Source organism: Polyodon spathula, chromosome 11 (assembly GCF_017654505.1).
Source record: "Polyodon spathula isolate WHYD16114869_AA chromosome 11, ASM1765450v1, whole genome shotgun sequence".
NCBI classification, from domain to species: Eukaryota; Metazoa; Chordata; class Actinopteri; order Acipenseriformes; family Polyodontidae; genus Polyodon; species Polyodon spathula.
In genome coordinates this window covers 16,519,324-16,542,104 of record NC_054544.1, presented here as the reverse complement: position 1 = coordinate 16,542,104, position 22,781 = coordinate 16,519,324, and the positions used below count along the sequence as shown (strand labels likewise).

At 35.7% G+C, this 22,781-nt stretch overlaps 1 protein-coding gene across 5 annotated transcripts; it reads left to right on the top strand.

The window, feature by feature from the left end:
• The first annotated feature begins 185 nt into the window (after window positions 1-185).
• Window positions 186-21,152, top strand: LOC121322927 (signal transducer and activator of transcription 1-alpha/beta-like). Of its 5 annotated transcripts, none has more exons than XM_041263552.1 (24): window positions 186-265; window positions 1,193-1,324; window positions 2,454-2,598; window positions 5,252-5,350; window positions 6,186-6,275; window positions 6,498-6,576; window positions 7,147-7,238; window positions 7,690-7,841; window positions 8,914-9,072; window positions 9,597-9,689; window positions 10,039-10,098; window positions 10,586-10,612; window positions 10,705-10,798; window positions 11,167-11,208; window positions 11,299-11,382; window positions 11,711-11,809; window positions 12,262-12,397; window positions 12,662-12,714; window positions 13,666-13,754; window positions 13,889-14,028; window positions 14,263-14,451; window positions 14,760-14,838; window positions 18,948-19,050; window positions 20,758-21,152. In XM_041263552.1, the coding sequence occupies exons 2-24, from the start codon at window positions 1,197-1,199 to the stop codon at window positions 20,779-20,781; spliced, it is 2,256 nt and encodes a 751-aa protein (XP_041119486.1). In that variant the 5' UTR covers window positions 186-265; window positions 1,193-1,196; the 3' UTR covers window positions 20,782-21,152. The 5 variants fall into 5 exon arrangements, with proteins under 5 accessions (XP_041119486.1, XP_041119485.1, XP_041119488.1 ...); XM_041263551.1 differs by lacking the exon at window positions 186-265 and adding an exon at window positions 284-398; XM_041263554.1 differs by lacking the exon at window positions 186-265 and adding an exon at window positions 285-398 and having other exon boundaries at window positions 13,669-13,754.
• The last annotated feature ends 1,629 nt before the right edge of the window (window positions 21,153-22,781 follow it).

The following is a 22,781-nucleotide window of genomic DNA, read 5'->3' as shown; positions in this document are numbered from 1 at the left end:
TTTTAACCTGACTAATACATTTATCTTAACACCTGCACGAAACTTAAAGTCATTCTAATATTTTCTATTTCTCGTGCTGCTTGCTGTCAGTAGTCAGCAGATGAGGGAGGGAGGACACTTATAAGAACATCCACAGCCTTTCTCCCGAACAAGGAAAGCCAGCCTTCTCTTTGTTATAATTGGCGGTTGAAGGTCAGAGAAGGGATTCTTGAAGCAAACCGTGAGACTTGGTTGGCTGAGACTGGTGTGACGCGTGTGTTTTTCGGTACTGTACAAATTGGGTTTTATTTAAACAGAGTTCTGCATATTTAGTTTCATTTTTGAACTGTGACCGACTAACTATTCTGAAGTCTTTGAGGGTCGTTGAACTTTTGACGAAGAGAGGCGTGAGATCTAGGGTATCTGCTTCTGCTGTTTAACGTTTTCTGAGATACAGAGGTTAATTTTAGGGTGCACTTGATTTTTTGGTTTTGCTGCGGTGAGCTACCATGCATTTGTTTGGCAATAGCAGCGAGCATCCTGTTTTTTTGTTTTTATTTCTTGTGCAGTTGTAACGTTTCTAATGTCATTATTAAATTATACATATTTATGTATAGTGAAGACACCAAAGACATATGCTATTTAGGCGTCGCTGTATAGAATCGTTTTTGTCTCATGCCTGCGACCGAAGTTACATGGTATTTGTTTGATGGACGTAGGTCGAAATGAGAGGCGGGTCGTGCAAGAATATATATAGTCAGCGTACACTTAGTTATCTTGACTTTTAACTAACTACTGTATGCTGGTTAAGTATGTCCACTGTTTGTAAATGCTTGAAAGAGTGTCAGTATTCCGACCTGATCCTCTCTCTTATTAAAATACATTCTTAATTTTTTTGCGGGATGGATGGTTATTTGTAGCTGCTGTTGTTCATAAAGTTACAAGGGCAAAAACACAGTTAACTTCCACCCTTAAGCATGCTGATTTAAGAGCGATTATTACTTGTTGTGAATACAGCAAAATCCTGTATTCCGTGGGATGCAGGGTACAGTCTTATATATGACACCTTGCATTTTTGTGTGGGTGTGTTTTTTAGTGATGACATTTCTCACAAGAAATTATACTGTATAAAATGTGTCCATAAGATCTAACATCTGTTACTGATTGAATCGATCTTCAATATAGATTTATGTATTATTGATATATTTTACAGCAAAATGACTCAGTGGTATGAGCTGCAGCAACTAGAGTCGAAATATCTGGAGCAAGTTGATCAGCTCTATGATGACAGCTTTCCAATGGAAATTAGACAGTACCTAAGCCAGTGGATTGAAAGCCAAGACTGGTAAGAGCATGTTTTAATAAAAGTGTACTTTTAACCATAAATGTTATTCCAAAGAAAGTAAACTTGGTACTGGTGTGAAATATGTTGTTACTAAAGTATTGATGAGCTTTAGATTCACTTTGGATTGTTTTCTATTTCAGTCACTTGTCTGGAGCAGAACGTTTCATTGCTACCATCCACATGGGGAGACGATTTTGCAAGGTGGTGATTAACTGTTACACACTTAAGTGGGTCCACACCTGAGCTGTCAGTTTTGCATGCAACTGAGTCACAGCTGGTTGCGAACAGTAGAGACAAGCTCTACTTTCAAGCATTTGTAGTGATGTTTTTTTGAGAAATATGATTGGTTGTTACTCTCCTGACTGTTGTTTACTTTTCTATGGTAAAGAGGCGGTACATTTAAAAATATGTCAACTATACGCCCCATGTTTCTGACAATGCCTCAGCCAAGGTCTTGTCAAGCATTTACTTGGTTTGGCTTCTGCTTTTAATATTTCATTTAAAATAACTACAGATGAGACGACTATAACAGCCAGTTGTTCATCGAATAATGAGTTAAGCCATCGTTCACTAAAGATAATGACAAACTGAAGGAAAGTACAACACCAGCAGGTTCAGCATTGCCAGAAAAAAAAGAAAACTACACACACTTCTAAACATGGGAAACTTGTTGAGCAACTGGTTGCTCAGGTGTGGACAAAACAGTTGCAGGCAGTTAAGTTGTGCAAATTTATTGGTTGTGCAACTGATCGCCCAGGTGTGGACCTGGCTTTAGAGTGTAGATTTATACTGAGAATTCTACTGAGGTCACAGGGTCCTTAAACCTCTCAGTTTGAAAAAGTTTGGAGACTGGTGACTGAAACAGAAAATGGCATACAAAATGAATCTAAGAAAGAATAAGAAGAATGCATAGTGTGTTACCCTTGGTAAATCAAAAGTAAATCCATACTGTTTCTTTTCAGGAATTGTGTATGTTTTGCATATAACATAACCTATTCTAAAGCCATCAGCACCTTGATCTGTTTAGCAGATGGCAATTTGCTATTGTGATATGTTCCTAGTTTTCGCACACCTTGTTGTTACCAATCTGATACTAAATTGAATATACCTGTAATTGTAATACTTTTAGGGATCTTGCAGCCACAAATGATTCCCTGGCCACCTTGCGGTTTCATGACCTGCTTTCACAATTAGATGACCAATACAGTCGCTTTACACTGGAGAACAACTTCCTGATGCAGCACAATATCCGGAAAATAAAACGCAATCTTCAGGTATTCACATTCAAACAAGTTGACAACAGCAAAGCATACTATGGATTATCATGGTAAATTCATAGAATGAGAAAAAAAAAACTGCCTTTTCGCTTGTCTGTGTGGATTCATTTAGACCAGTACAATTATAATTAGTTCTGGGACGAACACGGGATTTTCATGCTTGGATATTCATGTTCGGATATTCACTCATAATTTAAATAGTCGTTTGTTTTTCAATAAGTAAACTCTGAACGCAGGCAGAGACAGCATAGCAGCAGGGGCCGGGGGCGTGTCCGTGGCCCCTGTGTGTGTGCCTTTATTTTACAGCAAGACCTTACAATATGTAACACGTTAAAATAGAAAATTATCCCAGGAGTAAAGAATACATTGTGTAGGGTGTTCTTTACCCCAGATAATTAACTACAAAACAAAGGATGCCAAATAACAGTTCAAGTTAAACATTGTTTTGTTTATTCCCAAAATAAACACCACATTTAATTTTTTTTTTTCATTCCTTGCCATTGCCGTTTCTTCACAGTAAACAGTGACCATCGACACGTTTTCATAAACTAATAACACAAGGTTTACTTGTGTCGTTTTGCAGCTGAACAAGCAAACGAAAACTGAAATTTAAACTTTAAACACTTCCAATAAAACAATTGCAGAAATGGCCTTGTTAAATGAAGGTGAAAAAAACGTTTTGTTTTGCTTCTCGTTTGTTACGTTCCGCATAACAGAAAGTCACAACAAAAAAATATATAATATCAGGGTTTAGAAGTTAACTTTAAGGTAGTAGTAAGGATTTGCTACGTGCCTGGAAAGTAGGTAGCAAAATGGTCTTATTCGGTAGTGGTTTACAGTTAACCGGGTTATGTTTCATCAGTGCAAATGAAGTCGTACGAAATGTCTTATGTCTTATGTCTTCAGTTGTTGACTGAGATTTCGGTAACTAACAAATCATACACACCTTAAAGACAGCGATTAAAAAAATAATAATAACAATATAATAAAAAAGTAACGCACAATTTCATTGAATCCTGCATTGTATGACCTTATAAATTATAAGGTTACAATCACAACAAACTGTTTAGAAAATGAAAGCTATATATGTAATAATTTGCCACCAAACCAAAATTTTGTGTTAAAGCACACGTTTCACTAGTTAAACAGAAGAAGTACGCAAGGTAGTGATAATCTATTATAAAAAGAAAACAGATAGATAAATTAATGCACTGCAAGATTGTATTTCATCTATTACTCTTACTGATAAAACAAGGAAGACATTTCTTGGATTATGGTAACGTTATAGCTAATATTTGCTAATGTGTTTTGCTTTTTTCGTGGTCAGAATTTTGATAAAGTAATAATTACCAGGGTTAACATTATAACAAAATAATCTCCATGACAGATTCAGTTAGCATTTTATAGACACTGAATAACCTTAATGACCTCTTAGGTCATTAACTGTTATCTTATAAAACCATAATGTTTTTAACAGTTATTTAATTTTACTTTTGGTCTATAAAATAAACGTCATATCTTTTCAATTGTATCCACGTTGTTCTGTACTGTATGTATTTGTACTCCACTGTCCAATACGATTTGCATTGTGGGCGTTGCGTGTATCTACATGGGGCGGTACAAACCTCGGTCTCAAGGATCTGGTTCCAGTGAGTACTACAATAAAACTGACTATTAAAAACATAAAACCGTTACAGTGATCAAAGAATTTTAATTTCTGTCAAAACTGTAACTGACACAGAAAAACATGCACTTAGCTTATATTTGCATTTGTTGTCCTTGTTTTGGACTAACTGGTCGCAGCTGTGATGAGTTTAGTTTAACTTATTTTCTGCTCTGTGATTGTTGTGGTCATTTTAAAAAAAAAATTTCATTTTTTTTTAATCCTGACGTAGATCTGTAGCCTAGTACTTTATATGCAACAGTGCCAGTGTCGTGCTGAATTTTGCCACTTGGGGAATTTTGCACTACTTTGAGATATGCTCATATGTGAGTGTTTCGTTGAAGTTTTTTTCAAGGGGCAGTTCCGCAAGGGGCAAAATTCGGCACGACACTGGCGCCTATGTTTATATGTATAAGATGCACCCCCCTTTTGCTCACACATTGACATACGGAAATATTTTTCTACATAGTTTGGGAACCGGAACCGGAATCGGAATCGAAATACCCGGTTCCAATGACAGATACCCGGTTCGGAACCGATTCCAAAAATCCCATCAAATGCACATTACTACTCGCGCAGCACAATGTGTATTTGTCCCAGATGGCTTTCCATAGAGATCACTATGAGTGCACATCCATAATCTGGTTTGTTTACTTTTTGCTATTTTATATATATATATATATATATATATATATATATATATATATATATATATATATATATTTCCAGCTAATATATATATTTTCGAATATTCGGATATTTGTCCCAGCACTAATTATAATACATATTATATGTTACAGTTTTCATTTAAACAGTCAAACACTAATCACTCCAGACTGGTCATTTGATATTTATGTAGCATACTGCACTGTTTCTATTTAAAGATAAATAGTTAATTACTGGTATTATATAACAATGCTTAAGAAGATTTATCAACTTGTTTTTTTACCCCCGTTTTTGCTCTTTTTATTTCATGTGTTTGCATAGGTTCACTTTCAGGAAGATCCGATCCAGATGGCAATGATCATTTGCAGCTGTCTGAAAGAAGAAGAGAAGATATTAGACATGGCAAAGAAAGCTGACCAGGTACTTTTTGAATGTTGAGCTTGTACAGATGGGGGCTGGTTTTCTACTGTGGGCAAATAATACAATTACTGTGGAAGGGAAAATTTGCTGCACAATTTCCCGTTGGAGAAGTGTAGGCCCTGGAATGACAGACATTTTTTTAAAGGTATTTTAGAATTTTAACCTCTTGAATTAGTGCCCTTCAGAAAGCAAGAAGAAACACATGTAGACATACTGCATATGTTATAAAATACTACTTCGGTGTTGCCACAGTAATGTTTCTTTTTAGGTTGTTTGCAGTAGGTTTCAAGCACAGCCCTTGAAATATGAGGGAAGGCTGATGCTATTTGTCACTTGCACTGGTGAATTACTTACCGGTTTATTGAAAGTAGGTCTGATCCTAAAAATGGTGTCTTCTACCTTGAACTTGCTGATTCTAGAATCTGAACTACTGTTAAACTGGTGCAGATCACAGTCACCTGCTCTTAACAGTCAGAAAACTGTAAAGAAGATGCACCTTGAATAGACTGACACACATGGGCAGCCCTTTTTGTGACAGGTCATTTCAGGTTTCTCTGTATTGTAGTCCTGATGAACCCGCCTAGATAGTAATGGATAGTAATGCCTGAGATATGTATAGTACAGTATAACTCTGTGTATAGTGACACCTGGCTCTGTGGATGGGAATAAAACACAACCTACATTCACATAGGGTAAATAACTTGTACATACTGAAACTCATCAGTCTGATAAGATTAGAGAAGTGGTGAAAACGTTAACTGAATATTAACTGTGTCTATAACTCATTACAATGTGCTGTAGTTTAAAAAACATTTACTGAAAATGTTCTTTGTAGGACAACATAGGGAGCACACAGAATACTGCAATGCTGGAGAAACAGAAGGAATTGGATTACAAAGTGAGAGATATAAAGAACAGAGTTCAGGTAATTTCTTTATTTTACTCTTCGGAAATCATGTAGATCTGAGATGTTTGAAATTCAGTCACAATATGGATAAACTTTACTTTGGGAATGTCATTTGATTCTGGAATTCTTTGTCAATGGAATATAAAGCTGTCATTTGATTCTGCAGTTCTTTGTCAATAGAATATAAAGCTGTCATTTGATTCTGCAATTCTTTGTCATTTGTGATTATGCACTTTTAAGGAAACAGAACAGAGGATTAAGTCACTTGAGGACCTGCAAGACGAACATGACTTCAAATACAAAACTCTACAGAGCAGAGGTAAAATCATTACAGCTTAATGACTGCTTGTGTCCAACAATACTATTCCTTTTTACAGCAAAACATATTCATTCTGTATAGTGAGCAGTTTGTGAACTTTCTTTCATCGTAAAACAGATTGCCCAGTTTGTTTACGTCCCCAAGGATGTAGGCGTCAAGCTTCCTTTCCCCTCAAAATGTAAAATTTGTCAGCTAAATGGATGTGCTTCTTCTACTGCAGGACTTGAAGCAGTAAGAGGCCATGCAAGTTTCCACGCTTTGTTATAGCTCAGGGAGCAAAACAGATGCTGAAAGAAGAGATGTTTTGTTTTCTTGATAACATCTCACAGGAAACACTTGGTAACATGGGCTTAGAAGGAAATTACCTTTAGCTGATAATGCTGTTACAGAATTCAAGGTACAGTAGTTATGCTGTAGCACTAAAATAGTTCTTTTTATTTTCCTTCTGTGCTTGGAGATACTGTTAGACAGATGGCCCTAGTAGTACAATGAACGGTACATGACACAATTTCATACTGTTGTACTATATAATGTTTGGTATTTTTATAACAGCATGTTTTGTCTTGACAGAGCACGAATCAAGTGGCACAACCCCAATTGAAATCAAACGTGAAGAAATGATCATCAAAAACATGTTTATAGAACTGAACATGAAAAGAGAGGTATGCTTTTAGTACTTTTTGTAGTTCTGTCTAGCTGATCAGTTCAAGTCTTCTGGAAAGTTCCCTAGTTGACTCGGACTTGTTTAATGGGTGTGTGGCACAGTTTTTTTTTTTTTTTGTTTTGTTTTTTTTAATGAGTAAACCTTTAAATAGCATTTCCTTTGATTTTAAAGACGTATTTTGACAATATAAAGCAGCCAATAAAAACATCTAAATAAAGCTAAACAAAATAAAGTCCAATAGGCAACAAAGTTGCAGCAAGTTCCTCCAATGCTTTGAGGTTCTATTATAGTGAGACAGGTTTAATGTGGTTGTTAATAAAGCAGACCTCTTCTGTATTTCTTAATTGTAGTTTAAACGCCAAAGTCATATTTAGATCCGCCACTCTTTAGTCTGCTAAAATAGGCCCTGTCATGTTTAAAAACAAGCTGCTTTGTGATTTGACCTCCAGGATGTAGTGTGTAAAATAGCAGAAGCCTTGAATCTCACAGAACAGATTCAGACTGCCCTCATAACAGACGAGCTTGTGGAGTGGAAACGTCGCCAGCAGATTGCTTGCATTGGAGGGCCTCCAAACGCATGTCTGGACCAGCTGCAGACTTGGTGAGCCTCAGCCCTTGTGTGTACACCCTTTGTGACCCTATATAATCCATCAGTGTGGCACCCAGGTTATGCTGCATATTACTGGTCTCCTGCTAAAACTGAACGATATATTTTAATTGATTTTAGGAAAACTTTATGGTTGTATACCACCTTCCAAATGATTTCAATACCAGGTTATAAATATTGTAAACTATTTAAGTTTCAACTTAAAATACATGTCAAGCCAATGTGTGTCTAATACTGGATTTCGATAACTGGTGACTGGGGAAGCACATAATATCTTTAAGAATACACCTATAAACTCATACAGTTTAGGCTAAAATATTAACTCTTTGCAGTCCATTTATTCAGTGCTTGTCAGGCACGTTAGGTTCAATTTATTTTCACATGAGCTGTTTAAATTTTTTTTTTTCCAGCGTAAAACAGGTTTAAAAGGCACTGAATCGCAAAAGCACACTCAGTACTGCGTCTCCAGCCAAGCCCCACCCCGTGTTCGCTGTATTTTTCACATACCTCTTTATAGACGTGCATACTGATAAATCCTCAGCTGATCACTCGTTTTATCACCAAACTCCTCAATAATGCGATCCAAGTCATGATTTTATTACAATAACATCTCAAAGTTCCGTTTATGTTCATGTTATTTATGTGGTGCATGGGGCTGTTAGATATGCCCCTTTTTTTTCGGCTTCTGTTGGTCTCACTCGGCCATTGAAAGGATTTCTCGGCTCTTTCCAGAGAAAAAACGAATAGAGACCTGTGCTTAACATCAGACTGGAAAGGGAAAATTGTAATGTCAGACCTGGTCCGACATAGGACCACAAAGGGTTAAGGATATACTGTGCTAGCCCAAATAAAACATGTTGCCTAGATCAGTTTCCCAGCCCTGTTCCTGGCGGCACACAGTATCAGCTGGTTTTCGTTCCAATGCAGTGCTCAGTTGCACTATTTTGTGTTAAGGTTAAAATTGAAAATGGTAGTAAGTGCAAGTGTACTGGTTTTCATCATTTCAGTGTCTCCTTTGTGTATTCGTTATTTTAAGCACCGTATAACCACCAAACATGCACTCCAGGTTTACAATAGTGGCCGAGAGTCTGCAGCAGGTCCGACAGCAGTTAAAGAAGTTGGAGGAGCTGGAGCAGAAATACACGTACGAGAATGACCCAATCACACAGAAGAAGCATTTCCTGGAGGACAGAGCACAGCTGCTGTTCCGCAGTCTGATTCAGAGGTAAAAGCCCGTTCAGGTGTTTGAAATCATATGTTTGTATTGTGCCATGCCTGTAAGTTTATGACATCAATGCTGCAACCTGCTGTCACATTATTGTGAATGGCGATAGATGAAGTCTTATGCTGGCTGTATAATCGAGTTCCTGTTTTGAGTATTGGAATCCAATATTTAGTCTAAAATGGAAACAATGCCTTTTTGTTAACCTCATATTCCTAGTTGGGGAAAACTGTATTTATTTATTAAATAGGATATGTTACAAAATAAGAAATAACTGTTTTCATTTCACAATCTGGAATAAATTACATTTAAAACTATACTAGCTTTGAGAATTCAAAACATTTTTTGATAATTGCACTTCTTTTTTATTGATTGCTCAGTTATAATATTAAAAAATGACATGAACAATTCTGTAAAATGGTGTACGTGGCTAAAATGGTCATTGCTTCACACTGTTTTCAGTTTGTTTGTGGTAGAAGTGCAAAGAAAGTACTTAACTGTGGTCAATGTACACTTGTCTGTTTCAGTTCTTTTGTGGTGGAGAGGCAACCCTGCATGCCAACTCACCCTCAGAGACCCTTGGTCTTGAAGACCGGGGTGCAGTTCACGGTGAAGCTAAGGTTTGTAAAAGCAAGTGTTTCTGAATATCACAGCCCTGCATCTATCTATGTGAACGTGGTATTTTTAGATTAATAATTACTGTACCTTAGTGAACTGGCTCACAAACATGGGCACAGACCAACATGATAGCACAAGACACTTTGCATTAAAATTAATCAAATATGGTAAATGCAGTTACTTCGTCACAATGTGGCAAAAATAGCCAAGGTGGACTATTTCTCCACAAACTGGTGTCCTTAAATGCACATGCCTTCATTACTGATTGAATGAGATGATTGAAGCAGATGACATTATATTTTGTTGTTAGTTTTTAGTAATTTTTCCTTTTTTACTAACTTTTTTTTTTAGGCTCCTGGTTAAACTTCATGAACTGAATTATCAGCTGCGTGTTAAAGGATCATTTGATAAGTATGTAACAAACATTCAAGCCATTGCTGTGACGGCAGAAGCACATAGTTTAGCCACAGTTCAAACAATTAGTTTGCTCAGAAAATATTTTATAAAAAGCATGACTTTGGGTAAAATATCCAAGTCTGCTGCTTTGATATATATTACATCTCAATTTAACCCTTGGATATTTTATTGATTGATTGTGTACAGTAACCCTGCATAGTGTAAGTTTACAGTATGTTGTCACATAAGCACTTTGTGTGTTTTGGAGATTGTTGTCAATGTTTTAGTCTATTGACAGTAAAATGTAAAATTCAGTACATTTAAAAAAAGGAAAATATCCTGCAATATTTCATTTGGGTTAATATAATGACTGACAGCTGTATCATAGGCTTAGCTAGTGTGTGCTGTGTCTATAACATGTAAGAAATGCTAGCATGCTTATATGTAATGTACGGTCTTAACATTTATAAAAAAACGTTTTCAATCTTTGCCTTGTTTTCAGAGATGTGAATGAGAAGAATGTGAAAGGGTATGTATTAAAACATACTAGAAATGTTCAAGATTTGGGAAAGGTTTATGTGTTTGATTTTATTATAATGCACGTTTGTCTTCTGACTGCAGATTCCGAAAGTTTAACATTCTGGGGACCAGTACAAAAGTAATGAACATGGAGGAGTCAACAAATGGAAGTTTAGCTGCTGAGTTCAGACATCTGGTAAGTGTTATTTAAAAGATAATTAAAAATAAAGTAGCTCCACACATTACCATATCCATCCATTTCTCTGCACTGTATACAAATGACTCCATTGTCAGCTAGTGGATACAAATGTTACTTCCACTTCGAACGGAAAGACAGAAGTTCAGGGAAGAAAAAAATTGTGTAAATGGAAGTTTTTACTGGGTGAACTAAATTGAATAAAGAACAGTTCAGAGTGGAATGTGAGCTTTTTGTCCTTCCTACTGAATTGATGTGTGTCTTCTTTGTTTTAGGAAGTCCAACAGTTAAGATAGCTCTCGCTAGAAAATGAATCACTCTCTCTTGTGTGTCGTGGTTTACTAAAACATGCAACTTTCACATTGCAGCAACTGAAAGAGCAGAAAAACACAGGAAGCAGAACCAACGAGGTACAGTGATTTTCTGTGTTTCAGTGCAGGTCATTTACAGAGTGACACGCCTCCAGTGAGCAGTTTGTATGTTATTTTGTGTTCTTTCAGGGTCCTCTCAATGTGACTGAGGAGCTCCACTCTATCAGCTTTGAGACACAGCTCTGCCAGCCCGGACTGGTAATAGATTTAGAGGTAAGCTTTCTTTCTGTTCTCTTTCACCAGTCCACTTTGTAGATTACCTTTGTTCATTTTGTTTTCAGTACTGCCTAGTGCTTTATTTTTTGCTGCTGCATACCTCCAGTCATTTAAAGCAGGGCTTCTCAGACTGGGTCAATTACTTAACTAGACCTGTAACTGAAGTGATAATTTGCTTAATTGACATTTTTACTTGTTTTCAGCTGTTAAACAGTTGCAGTTCAAGTTACTTATAAAATGTTACAGCTAACTTGAAATGTGCAACTGTTGAGAGTGACTGCATGTTGTTCTTAAAGATGACCTTGTTTTCTTTTTAACTTGTCAGACGTCCTCTCTTCCTCTGGTGGTTATCTCTAATGTGAGCCAACTTCCCAGTGGCTGGGCTTCCATTCTGTGGTACAACATGTTGACTAATGAGCCCAAGGTAGTACCTTAATGCTATTACTGGCAGCAACATGACTTTTATAATGTCTTTATCTGTATTCATATAGTGATATAGTGTGCACAATTGTACAATTGTACTACTCTGCCTTAGCTGAGACCTGGGAATAATCTTTGATTGTCTTGGTTATATACAAAAACATTTGCCTAGATCTCATTAGCATCATTTTACTGTAGATGGTTTAGTTTTACTTTACCTTTTACTCGTACAGAGCCAATTTTTACTTCCACCCTGTTGTAAAGTCTTTGTGCAGGAGGTATTAGGTCCCCACTTGACCTCATCTAAAATCCCAGGTGCAGTGACTGCAAAGCATAGGACTGGGTCCTAATTGCGGTGGGAGTTTAAATGTACGGAAAATGAATGAGAAATGCATGCCAAGCAAAGCGCTGTACTGACTGTAATAAGACTAATTGATTCCATTGGTTCATCCTCAGAATCTGTTCTTCTTCCTGAACCCCCCTGCTGCCAGATGGAGCCAGCTGTCCGAGGTTCTGAGCTGGCAGTTCTCATCGGTCACCAAACGAGGGCTGAACTCTGAGCAGCTCACCATGCTGGGGGAGAAACTGCTGGGTAAACAGAGATACAACAGCTACAGAGCTTCGTTTCATAATTCATAGTGGTCATACCTCAGCAGGTGCAGTGGCATTGTACACCATGAAGAACAAATTCAGTTTTAAAGCTTATTTATAACAGTATTCATGTTTAGTGTATGGTGCAGTACTGCATGCAACAGGACAACTAAGAGAAGACTGCCTTTTGTTTGATATTACTGGAAATGGACAGTGTGTTGAGACCCGTGTCATACTTTCAGTTACATGCTTGTGCATATTACAGGTCCTAATGCCAGTAACCCTGAAGGCCTAATTCCCTGGACCAAGTTTTGCAAGGTGGGCGTAAATAAATTGTAAATAACAAGAATGTTGTTTGTTTTTTAATTATTTTTTTTTATTTAGTAGTCACCAGTTAGTTTTTTTAAATTTTTTATTTTTATTATTTTCTCCCCAATTTAGTAGTGTCCAATTATTTTGTTTAGCTCAGTTCACCGCTACCAGGGGAGGGGTGAAGACGAACACACGCTGTCCTCCAAAGCGTGTGCCATTAGCTGCCCGCTTTTTACACACTGCAGACTCACCATGTAGTGACCCAGAGCTACAGTGTCGGAGGACAACACAGCCCTGGGCAGCTTACAGGCAAGCCTGCAGGCACCCGGCCAGACCACAGGGGTCGCTGGTGTGCGGTGAGCCGAGGACACCCTGGAAATAGCCTGGACTCGAACCAGCGACGACCAGAGTATAGGGTGCATCCTGCACTCTGTGTGAGTGCTTTTACTGGATGCGCTACTCAGGAGCCCCAAGAATGTTTTGGTTTTTTTTGGTGTTTTCTTTATATAATGAATACTTTTTCTATTAAAATGGGAAGACAGTGTAACAAGAGTTGACTGTAAATAAATTCACAGATTTAGAAGTGTAAATAGCACTGTGTTTATGATGTCTGGCTTATTGTAAGCAGACCTATAGAATTTTACGTCTTAGTAACTGCTTGTCTGAATCCCATTCAAATTCCCGTTGCTTTTTTAATTTATTCCACATGTCTGTGCTATTGAAGGATTATATTTTTGTTATTTCTGACCCAAATGTGGTGAACTTGCACATATAAAACATCAGTATTATAGGACTATTAAGGTGGTTGCTTTCCAAAAGTCTATAAAAGGAGTTTACAAGTACCATTGAATACATGTACTTGCTTGTTGGCAGAGCACTTGTGGTAGTTGTGGGTTTTAATACCGAATATGTTTTAGTGTTTTTTTGTTTTTGTTTTTGTTTTTAATTTCTTTTAAGGAGAATGTAAATGAAAAATCCTTCTGGTTATGGATTGAAGGGATCTTGGAGCTTATTAAAAGGCACCTTCTGCCACTGTGGAATGATGGGTAAGAATCTAAGCAATTTTAGAGAAACTGCCACAGTATAAGGATTGATCTTCTTGTTATAGCAATAATGTTTCGACTTAAAAAAAGGTTGGAGTCTTCTAACTGTATTTAATAGCGTGGTTTCCTTTTTTTAGCTGCATCATGGGGTTTGTTAGCAAGGAGAGGGAACGTGCTTTGCTGAATAACAAAAGTCCTGGCACGTTCCTACTGAGATTCAGTGAAAGCAGCAGAGAGGGGGCCATAACCTTCACGTGGGTGGAAAGGTCACACAACGGTGAGTGATGGGGACATCATTGCTGTAAAGGTCCATTGATTACAGCACCATATTCATATTCATGAACTAGCCTAAGTAGTGCAGAGAAGTCCCACGTGTTGACCACTGTACCCATGCTTTAATAAAAAAAGAGCCCCTTAGACTGATGTGTTTGCAGGCAAATGAGATGCAAAAAAAACATCTTTCACTTCATGGCTGGTTTTGCCTTTTTGAGATGTCTTTGTTTCTTTGTAGATGAACCTCAATTCCACGCAGTGGAGCCCTATACCAAGAAAGAGCTGTCGGCTGTGTCATTCCCAGACATAATCCGAAATTACAAAGTGATGGCTGCTGAGAATATCCCTGAAAACCCGCTCCGATTCCTTCACCCTGATATTCCCAAGGATAATGCTTTTGGAAAATACTACTCCAGACCAACAGAGCGTAAGTGGAGTATTCACTTAATTAACACCGGGACACCGGGACTGCTTGGAAGGGTTTTAGACTACAGTAAAATAACTAGCATAAAATTACCAAATGTAACATTTTTATATATTAAATATATACTGTCTTCCAGGTCTGCAGAAAAATCTTTGTACTGAATTATTAAATAGAAACAGGTTTCCCAAATAATGAGTTAGGCAAATAAGCAGACTGTTTAGGAAAAAAAAACAGCAGGAAAGACTGAATTTTACTGACGAGAAGTGCGTGCTGAATCTCAAGTGACATATTTTGACATGTTGCCATTTCAGCCTCAGAACCTATGGATGTGGATAATGATAAAAGAAGTAATGGCTACATGCGAACTGAATTAATCTCTATATCAGAAGTGTAAGTATAATTCATTTTTAAATCGTAATGCTTTTGAAAACTGTAGGCGTTTACAGAATGCACCGTGTACATCCAGGGGAAATCCGTGATTGTAGAATTCAGTGCAGAATTGGTTGTGTTGCATATCATTTAAGACAGGACAGATTTTTTTTTTTTTTTGGTTTTGTCTGGTCAAATTAATCCTGATCCATGGTAGGGTTTTCTTAAATATTGAAATGAAGGAGAATGTCACAATACATGTTTTCACAATTCAGTGGGTAGATTATGATGAGCCCCGCTCCTGGGTCTGACTGGTAAAACACAATATTGGGGCCTAGTTGTTCACTATGGTATGGAAAACTTTAAGGACAGAGATCATGTAAAATCAATAATACTGAAGTGTCTTTCTGGGCCCTTGACACCGTGTAACAATTTTTATTTTTTTTTCTGTTCCTGGGTAGTAAGTGTTATTTCCTAATTGCTTATGCCTCAAAAGTATAGAAAATGGCTATTATTCCCCACAAACTTTGCTTTGTGACCAGGACAGTGATATTTCAAAATATCACTATTTCCAATGAGAAAACTGGCAAATGTGTGTCTTTTTGTTCACATAAAGTCAGAAAAAAACAACTTATGAATCCAAATTAACATGTATTTATACTAAAGTAATACAAAAATGACTACAAAAGATTTAGAAGTGAGTAGTTTTTCGAGATTTACGATTATACTGTAAATACAGTATAATCGTAAATCTCGAAAAACTACTCACTTCTAAATCTTTTGTAGTCATTTTTGTATTACTTTAGTATAAATACATGTTAATTTGCCTGTTTTCCCATTGGAAATAGTGATATTTTGAAATATCACTGTCCTGGTCACAAAAGCAAAGTTTGTGGGGAATAATAGCCATTTTCTATACTTTTGAGGCATAAGCAATTAGGAAATAACACTTACTACTCAGGAACAAAAATTGTGTTACATAGTGTTAGAAAACGCACTTAATTTCATTGTCTTACCGGGCCACCATAGTATAGGTTGGAGACTCATATCATTGGATAGGGGAGGGATTGAATTTAATTGTTTTTCTGTTTTTTTTTCATGTGACATCACTGAGGTGGGCATTTCATTTTTAAAGGGAGGAGACCGTTTACAGCAGCACGCAAAACATAACATCACAGGAACTTGTTTAGAGATAAGAAAAAAACAGAAACACACTGTGAATCCGATGTATTTGACATTATTACATTAGAGCGTTTGTTCTGTCTTTGGATTTAATATGTATGTTTTACTACATTTCTAAACAACAAGAAACAAGCAGCAATAAGAAGATAATGTTTCAGGAACTAAATTGATCTGTTACATTTTTTCCCTTATTACCACTAATAATAGAATGAAGAACTATTATAAATATTTGAGAAAGTAATCGAGAACAGTGTCTATTACTGCTTATAAACATCCTGAGAATAAACGTCTCTGATGGCATTTCAATGTTACTAGGTTTGCTTGTAATAGTTAGCTTCTGTTGTTGTTCTTACTGTTATGTTGTTCTTGCTGTTTGTAAATGACTGCTTTGATAATAGAATATATGTGTAACTGTTTATGTACAGAAATTGACCTGTACACCATAATATAGGCCTAGCTGTTTCCACTCATTTCAAGATGGTAAGACGATTAGAGGGGTTGAATCAGGCAGAAATATGATCGTCCGATTCTGATGAATCAGAAATTTCTGACAGTGATTCAGTTTATATAGTATAGGTGTTCTAAAACGTTTCGTTCTAAACTATGTGTTTTGTTTGTTTTTTGTTTTTGTTTTTTTAACAAGCCTCTAAATTCATAAAATCACTCAAGTGAAAGAATGTCTTATATTTTGCCCGTATTAAAAATGAAAAAAAAACTTTCAGGGACAGTTGTAGCTTGTACCTTTAACCAGAAATGTGTAAAGAAAATCACAAAATCACTCAGGTGAAACAATGTTTTGTAATTTACCCAAACATCAATATTTTTCAACAAAACCTTTAGGAAGTATTGTAAGCCCTTTCAGGTCATAGAATGAAATGTTTGTATCTATGTATCTCTTGGAAAACACATATACACACACACACACACACACACATATATATATATATATATATATATATATATATATATATATATATATATATATAGGTGAAAAAATAGATACTGTTCTCTTGAGTATACTGAAAAAAATAACTCCAGTTCTAAGATACTGCTGTAAAAAGTTTTGTTTTGTGAGGTTTTTATAGGAAGAGAGTCAAATACAGCCAAAAACCCCTTGTCCTGGAGGAGCATCCCACTTTAACCCTATGCCGCCTACTGGGAATGACTATAAATTGCGCATGTATCCAACAACTTTCTATTTTAACGCTAGTAGTTTAATAACCATAAATCACAAATTAAAACACAATATATCAACAGACAGGTATTGAGTAGACCTTTCCAATGATATCATCTGTTTTGTTGTAGGGTGATATATAGACTTATAAGAAACACCTCCAAAAAATTATTGAAATATGAAATATCAATAATAATATTTTAAAAATGTGCACATTTTCATATCTTTCCAAATGATGTAGAAAAAAAAAGTTAGAGTATATGGGAGATGTGCAATTTTATGACGATTTCAAATATTTAATCAGAATTGAAATTGCTTGTACAGTTGCAGAGCTACATAAGGTTTTGTAATGCAAAACAATGTGCATAAAAGAGCTGAAATGGCAGTTGTAGAACTGAAAGTGAAACTGAAGAAACCTGGAAATATAATATAATTCCGTTTGTGATTAAAGTTCATTATTTATGAGTAGAGGTCTCAATATGTATGCTTCATGAGATGTTGAGTATGTTTATTATTATTTTTATTTCTTTATTTTAAAAAAAAAAGAAGAAACTTGAGAATACTGTATAGGGTTAAAAAAAAAAAAAACTACCAATAATAAACAGCTAAGCAATAATAAAAGTAATGACTTCAGCTAAATACTTATCCATCATTTACACACACAGAAACAAAGTACACTAATAATAATAAACAGAATAATGAGAAAACAACACTGACACTGCAATTATACTAAGTTAGCTAGTTAGAGATCAGTTCCATGTCATATTTACTTTTGCCTTCGTCCAAAGAATAATTTTCAAAACAGGACACGAAATAAAATAAAAATGTATATAATTAAAAATAACAGTAAAACATTTATAAGAGGGGCATCTTAGATCTCTTTCCAGTAATTATTTTTTTGTCTCAGAAAATAGCGGAGTCAAATGTGAAACACAAATTTTAAAAAGCCACACCCACCGCAGCCCTGAACCAATTACGTGAGGATATGGCCCAATGGAAAACAAGGTCGTTGATTGGACGGCTGAGATATATCATGTTTACAAGTTACGAAATTAGAGCGTGTCGGCAGCAAAGGGTTAAAACACTTGATCCTTAAGAGTTAAGGGGCTAGCACTAGCATACATTGTGTGTAAACAAACCTAATTTGAATGAAACTGTTTTGAAGGACTTTTTGTATTGTATATTACTATATACTGTGTGTTGGCATTCCATGACAAGCCAGATAGCATATTTTATTAGTAATTAACAGACTACCATTCTAAATTGGATTTATTCAAAAGGGTTAGAAATTTGGAGTTCCGGTACTCCGGAGTGCTGCATCCTGCACGCCACAGGGAGTGCCTTTACCTATAGCCTGGAGATCTCTGGTTCAAGTCCAAGCTATTCCACTGCTGACCGTGAACGGGAGTTTCCAGGGGGTGGCGCACAATTGGCCGAGCGCCGCCCGGGTGGGAAGGGTGAGCCCGGTTGAAATAAAAAATAATATAATAATTGGGCTTTCCAAGTTAGGGAGGAACTTAGAAAAAATAATTGCCAAATTTTAAATAAATAAATAAATGTGTTCCAGGGAAGTACAAAAAGTGCCAGAAATTCTCAACAAAATATTATGCAGAATTTAAACCTTTTGCTTGAGGTTTTTTAAATTATTAATTATAAGCTTGGACTACTTGCCATCCTTAAGAAATAAAAAAAAAAAACAAACACACACATATAAAGGTATTCGTTTTGAAAAGAATTGCACTTTTTTCAAATCAGCAAACTTAATTTCTTTTAGCCACCCCTCCAGACTTCAATCACCAGAAAACCTGTGTCCCATGTCCCCAGACGAATATGGTGAACTTGAGCGGATTATTAACCCTGCAGAAATCAACACTGTGGTATGTCAAGTACAGGGTTCATAAAACATCCAAGAGGGATTGTTATACCTGAAAATAGTCAGCTAAAGCAGTGGTTTTCAACCCTGGTTGTAGGGACACACTCGGCCTGATTTTCAGAAGGGGCACATTTAGAAGTCATGGCATTTTCACTATGACTTTTTGCTCACTAATTATACAGCTCTATTTTCAAAAGGAGGAATGTTAAAGAACGTAAAGTTTTACACATCGTTAGGAAAGCCTGACAATTAATAAAATGCCTGCTTATTATTATTCTTCAGCCTCCCCGTTTGGAAATATGGTATACTGTAGCCTTCTGTTTTACTTTGCGGTTTATTTTCTCATGAAATATTTTTTAAAAGCAAATGACAAGGGTAGGCCTATAGTTTAAAGATTTTTTTTTTTTTTTTTTGCGTTACCCATTGCTGTAAAGAGATTCTCCTGTAATTTCCCCTTTTAAAAGAACAGCAGTGCAAATCTATTGTTTTATCACTAAAAAAATAAAAAATAAAAAAAAAATCTTATTAACACTGTTCACTGTCTTGGGATTTGACGACAGGTTTAGTTTGCTACACACTGCAGAGGGCTGTACGATTTCTGTACAAAGTATTTATTCCTAAAATAGAGACCTGTTGTTGGTTATGAACGAAGTAGCTAATAGCTCTGTTCTAATTCTCTGATCTTTAATAATAAAAAAAAAACAAGTTGCAGTCAACCCTTTTGGTTGCAGACAGTTTACGACACGAGAGGGGTCATGTCTTATTTAGCCAGTGTATTTTGAGGCACATTCGTATTTTGCTCCTTTTGAAAATAAGTCGTTATTTCCAAAACAGAACTAATTACGGACTTTAATTACTTAACAAGCTGTAATGAGAGTGCATTTTCAAAAGCGCACCCCTGAATTGCCCCTGACGGACTTCTGAAAGTACAGTTTGACACCTTTTTGGTGTTGCAAAGGTTTTGTGCAAGCTGCTTTTTCCTGTGCCCTTTCTGAAAATCGGACTGACTGTGTCTACTGCTTTAAATTCCACCTAAGCTCTCAATTACTTAACTAGACTCTTAATTGAACTTATCATTTTGCTTAATTAGACCTTAATTGTTTTCAGCTCAAACATTTGCAGATTTCATTTTATCTATAACATTTTATAAGTAACTTGAACTCTGAAGTCTAATTAAGCAAAGTATCACTAAAATTAAGGGTCTAGTTAAGTAACTGAGAGCTCCTTTGGAATGAAAACCAGCAGACACAGGGGATCCCCAGGACCAGGGTTGAAAACCACCGAGCTAAAGTACATTGACGACTGATATATTAGCATACAAGCAAATGGATGTTAAGGTCATTTCCATTAACAGTGGTAGTCACTTTTTGATATATTTTTTTATTGGAAACTAAAAACTAGTACTGTACTACTATTACATAGGCAAACAAACACTCTGAATAAGATCTAAAACGATCATGTTACTAGCATATATAATGAAATAAGTTCTGTTGTTGTGTAAGTTGGTGGAAAAGGAGAAAACAAATGGATGCTGAATAGAATACAGGAAACTGATAGAGTTAACTGTAGACCATTTACAAAAAGACCATACAGTGTATTTCAAAACAGTAAGTGACAGCAGTACAGGGATGTCAGGATGCGTTTTAAGTTTTGAGCAGACTTATCTTTTCGGGATATGTTAAACTAATTCTCATTTGTTTTTTGTTAACAGATGTGTTCAACGTATCCAAACTAAGTATGGACAGTCATGCACCTGGACTTCATAAAATATCTGTACTACAAATGGGTTCTCAAAATGACCTCCATACTCTATGTGACTATGTACTGTTTTCTGAAAACAGCTATTCCAAGTGACTTACTCTAAACATTTTAGCAAGGGTTACTTTGGCTGAGTAGGGAAAAAAAAACAAAAAAAAACTAGCCTGTTAGAAACAGTGACTCTCACAAATGCATCCAGCTTGTGGTTTAGAGAAAGTTAGAAATAACCGCTGCATTACTGTTTTGATTTTTTGAGTATTTGCTTATGCTGTAGACAGAGTTGTAGGTAAATGTCTATTCATAAAATATTTTGTAAGAAACAGTACCCCTTGTACAAACAGTAATATACAAGGACAAATAAAATGTCTAGTCAAAGATAGATATGCATACACTGTATACATACATGTATAGGAAAACAGGTACCAAAAGAAAAACAACATTAAGTACACATTCACTATACATCAAGATGTATCTGTTTGTACAGCACTTTACCCACATTAATTACTTGCTCATGCCCCATTTCATAAATGTTGTAAATTAAATTTGAAATGGTAATATCAACACGTACTAATTTTATATGAAATGGCTTATTGCATATTGTAGCTATGTGCATTTTAATTAATATATATATACTATTCTGATATATATATATAATATAATATATATATATATATATATATATATATATATATAATATATATAATACTATATATATATTTGAGGAATTTAAAATGTATTGCATTTTTGTTTCAATTAAATCTGACAATCAGTATTTTTGGATGCATGTAAAAGAAACACATAAGCTTTACTATGCCTTAAAAGCAGTACTTTATTTAAAATTCTTCATCAAAATAAACATCTTTCATTGCCTGCAACACTAACAGACTAAATACACCTCCCACTGTTCAGATTGAAAATATGCTTAAAGGAATATAAAACAGCAATGCAGTGCATACAGCAAGGTCAGAATTCTACCTTCTATATACCTATTTGCACCTACACAAAAACACACAAGCTGTGACATGAAAAAAACAACATGAAAACTGAGACAGTGCATCTGTAAATCTGTAAATCCATTAAATATCATCATGACTCCAGCTACTGAACTAAATAAGTATACTATGGAATAGAATTCCAGAACCTCAAGGGTTTTAAAAAAAAACAAAAAAACTAAGATTGAAATGCTGAGTTATTGTAATTGCCATATATTACTAATACATTAGGAAGAGTGCAGTGCTTACATATACAATTAATAGATTTGTTCTTGGAATACAAAAAGCAGAGGATACCTTTACAAATAATACTCTGTGTGTGTGTGTGTGTGCGTATACATACATACACACACTCAATTTGCTGTCTTCCATGTCCAGTATAACAATCACAGATAACGTCATCTCATAAATGTGCTACAGTTTTCAACCATTGACTCTGCTAGTGCAAACCATGTTTCCCAGATTTTGAAAACTAGTTTTACTGTTTTCAGTGCATCAAGTAAATTGCACACATGCGGTGCAGTATAATCAAGTTATATTTTCTCTCATTCCCTCTCCCTGTCAAACAGACATACCTCCACAGAAGCTTTGGCTGATTTTGCTTTATCAAGAACGCAAACACTAAACACACAGCTATGGATACAAGTTTTGCATCACCTAGAATTGAGACACTAAAAACACATTATATTGATATTTTATTTTGTAATCAAAGAAACTACACAATGATAGCGCAAAAGTATCTGAAGTTATCATTTTTTCTTTAAGTATATGGAAAAATTACAAAGCGGTATGTCAATCATTATTCAGCAGGTTTCATTTGAATTTATGAAGCAAAACCGGTTATTCTACAGGGTGATGCAAAACTTTTGAAAGCAGCTGCTATCTAGAGCCACATTTACTGTACAAACAGGTGATAGTAACCAACTTTCATGTATTAAGCTAAAAAAACTAGAAGTTTGGAGAGTTGCTGCTCAACTTCTTGATA

Excerpts from the sequence above, each read along its gene's own strand:
- LOC121322927 (XM_041263552.1), top strand. The coding sequence starts at position 1,197 with ATGACTCAGTGGTATGAGCTGCAGCAACTAGAGTCGAAATATCTGGAG. Across the intron at positions 11,810-12,261 it reads TGTTGACTAATGAGCCCAAG|AATCTGTTCTTCTTCCTGAA; the intron begins GTAGTACCTTAA and ends GTTCATCCTCAG. Across the intron at positions 12,398-12,661 it reads GCTGGGGGAGAAACTGCTGG|GTCCTAATGCCAGTAACCCT; the intron begins GTAAACAGAGAT and ends TGCATATTACAG.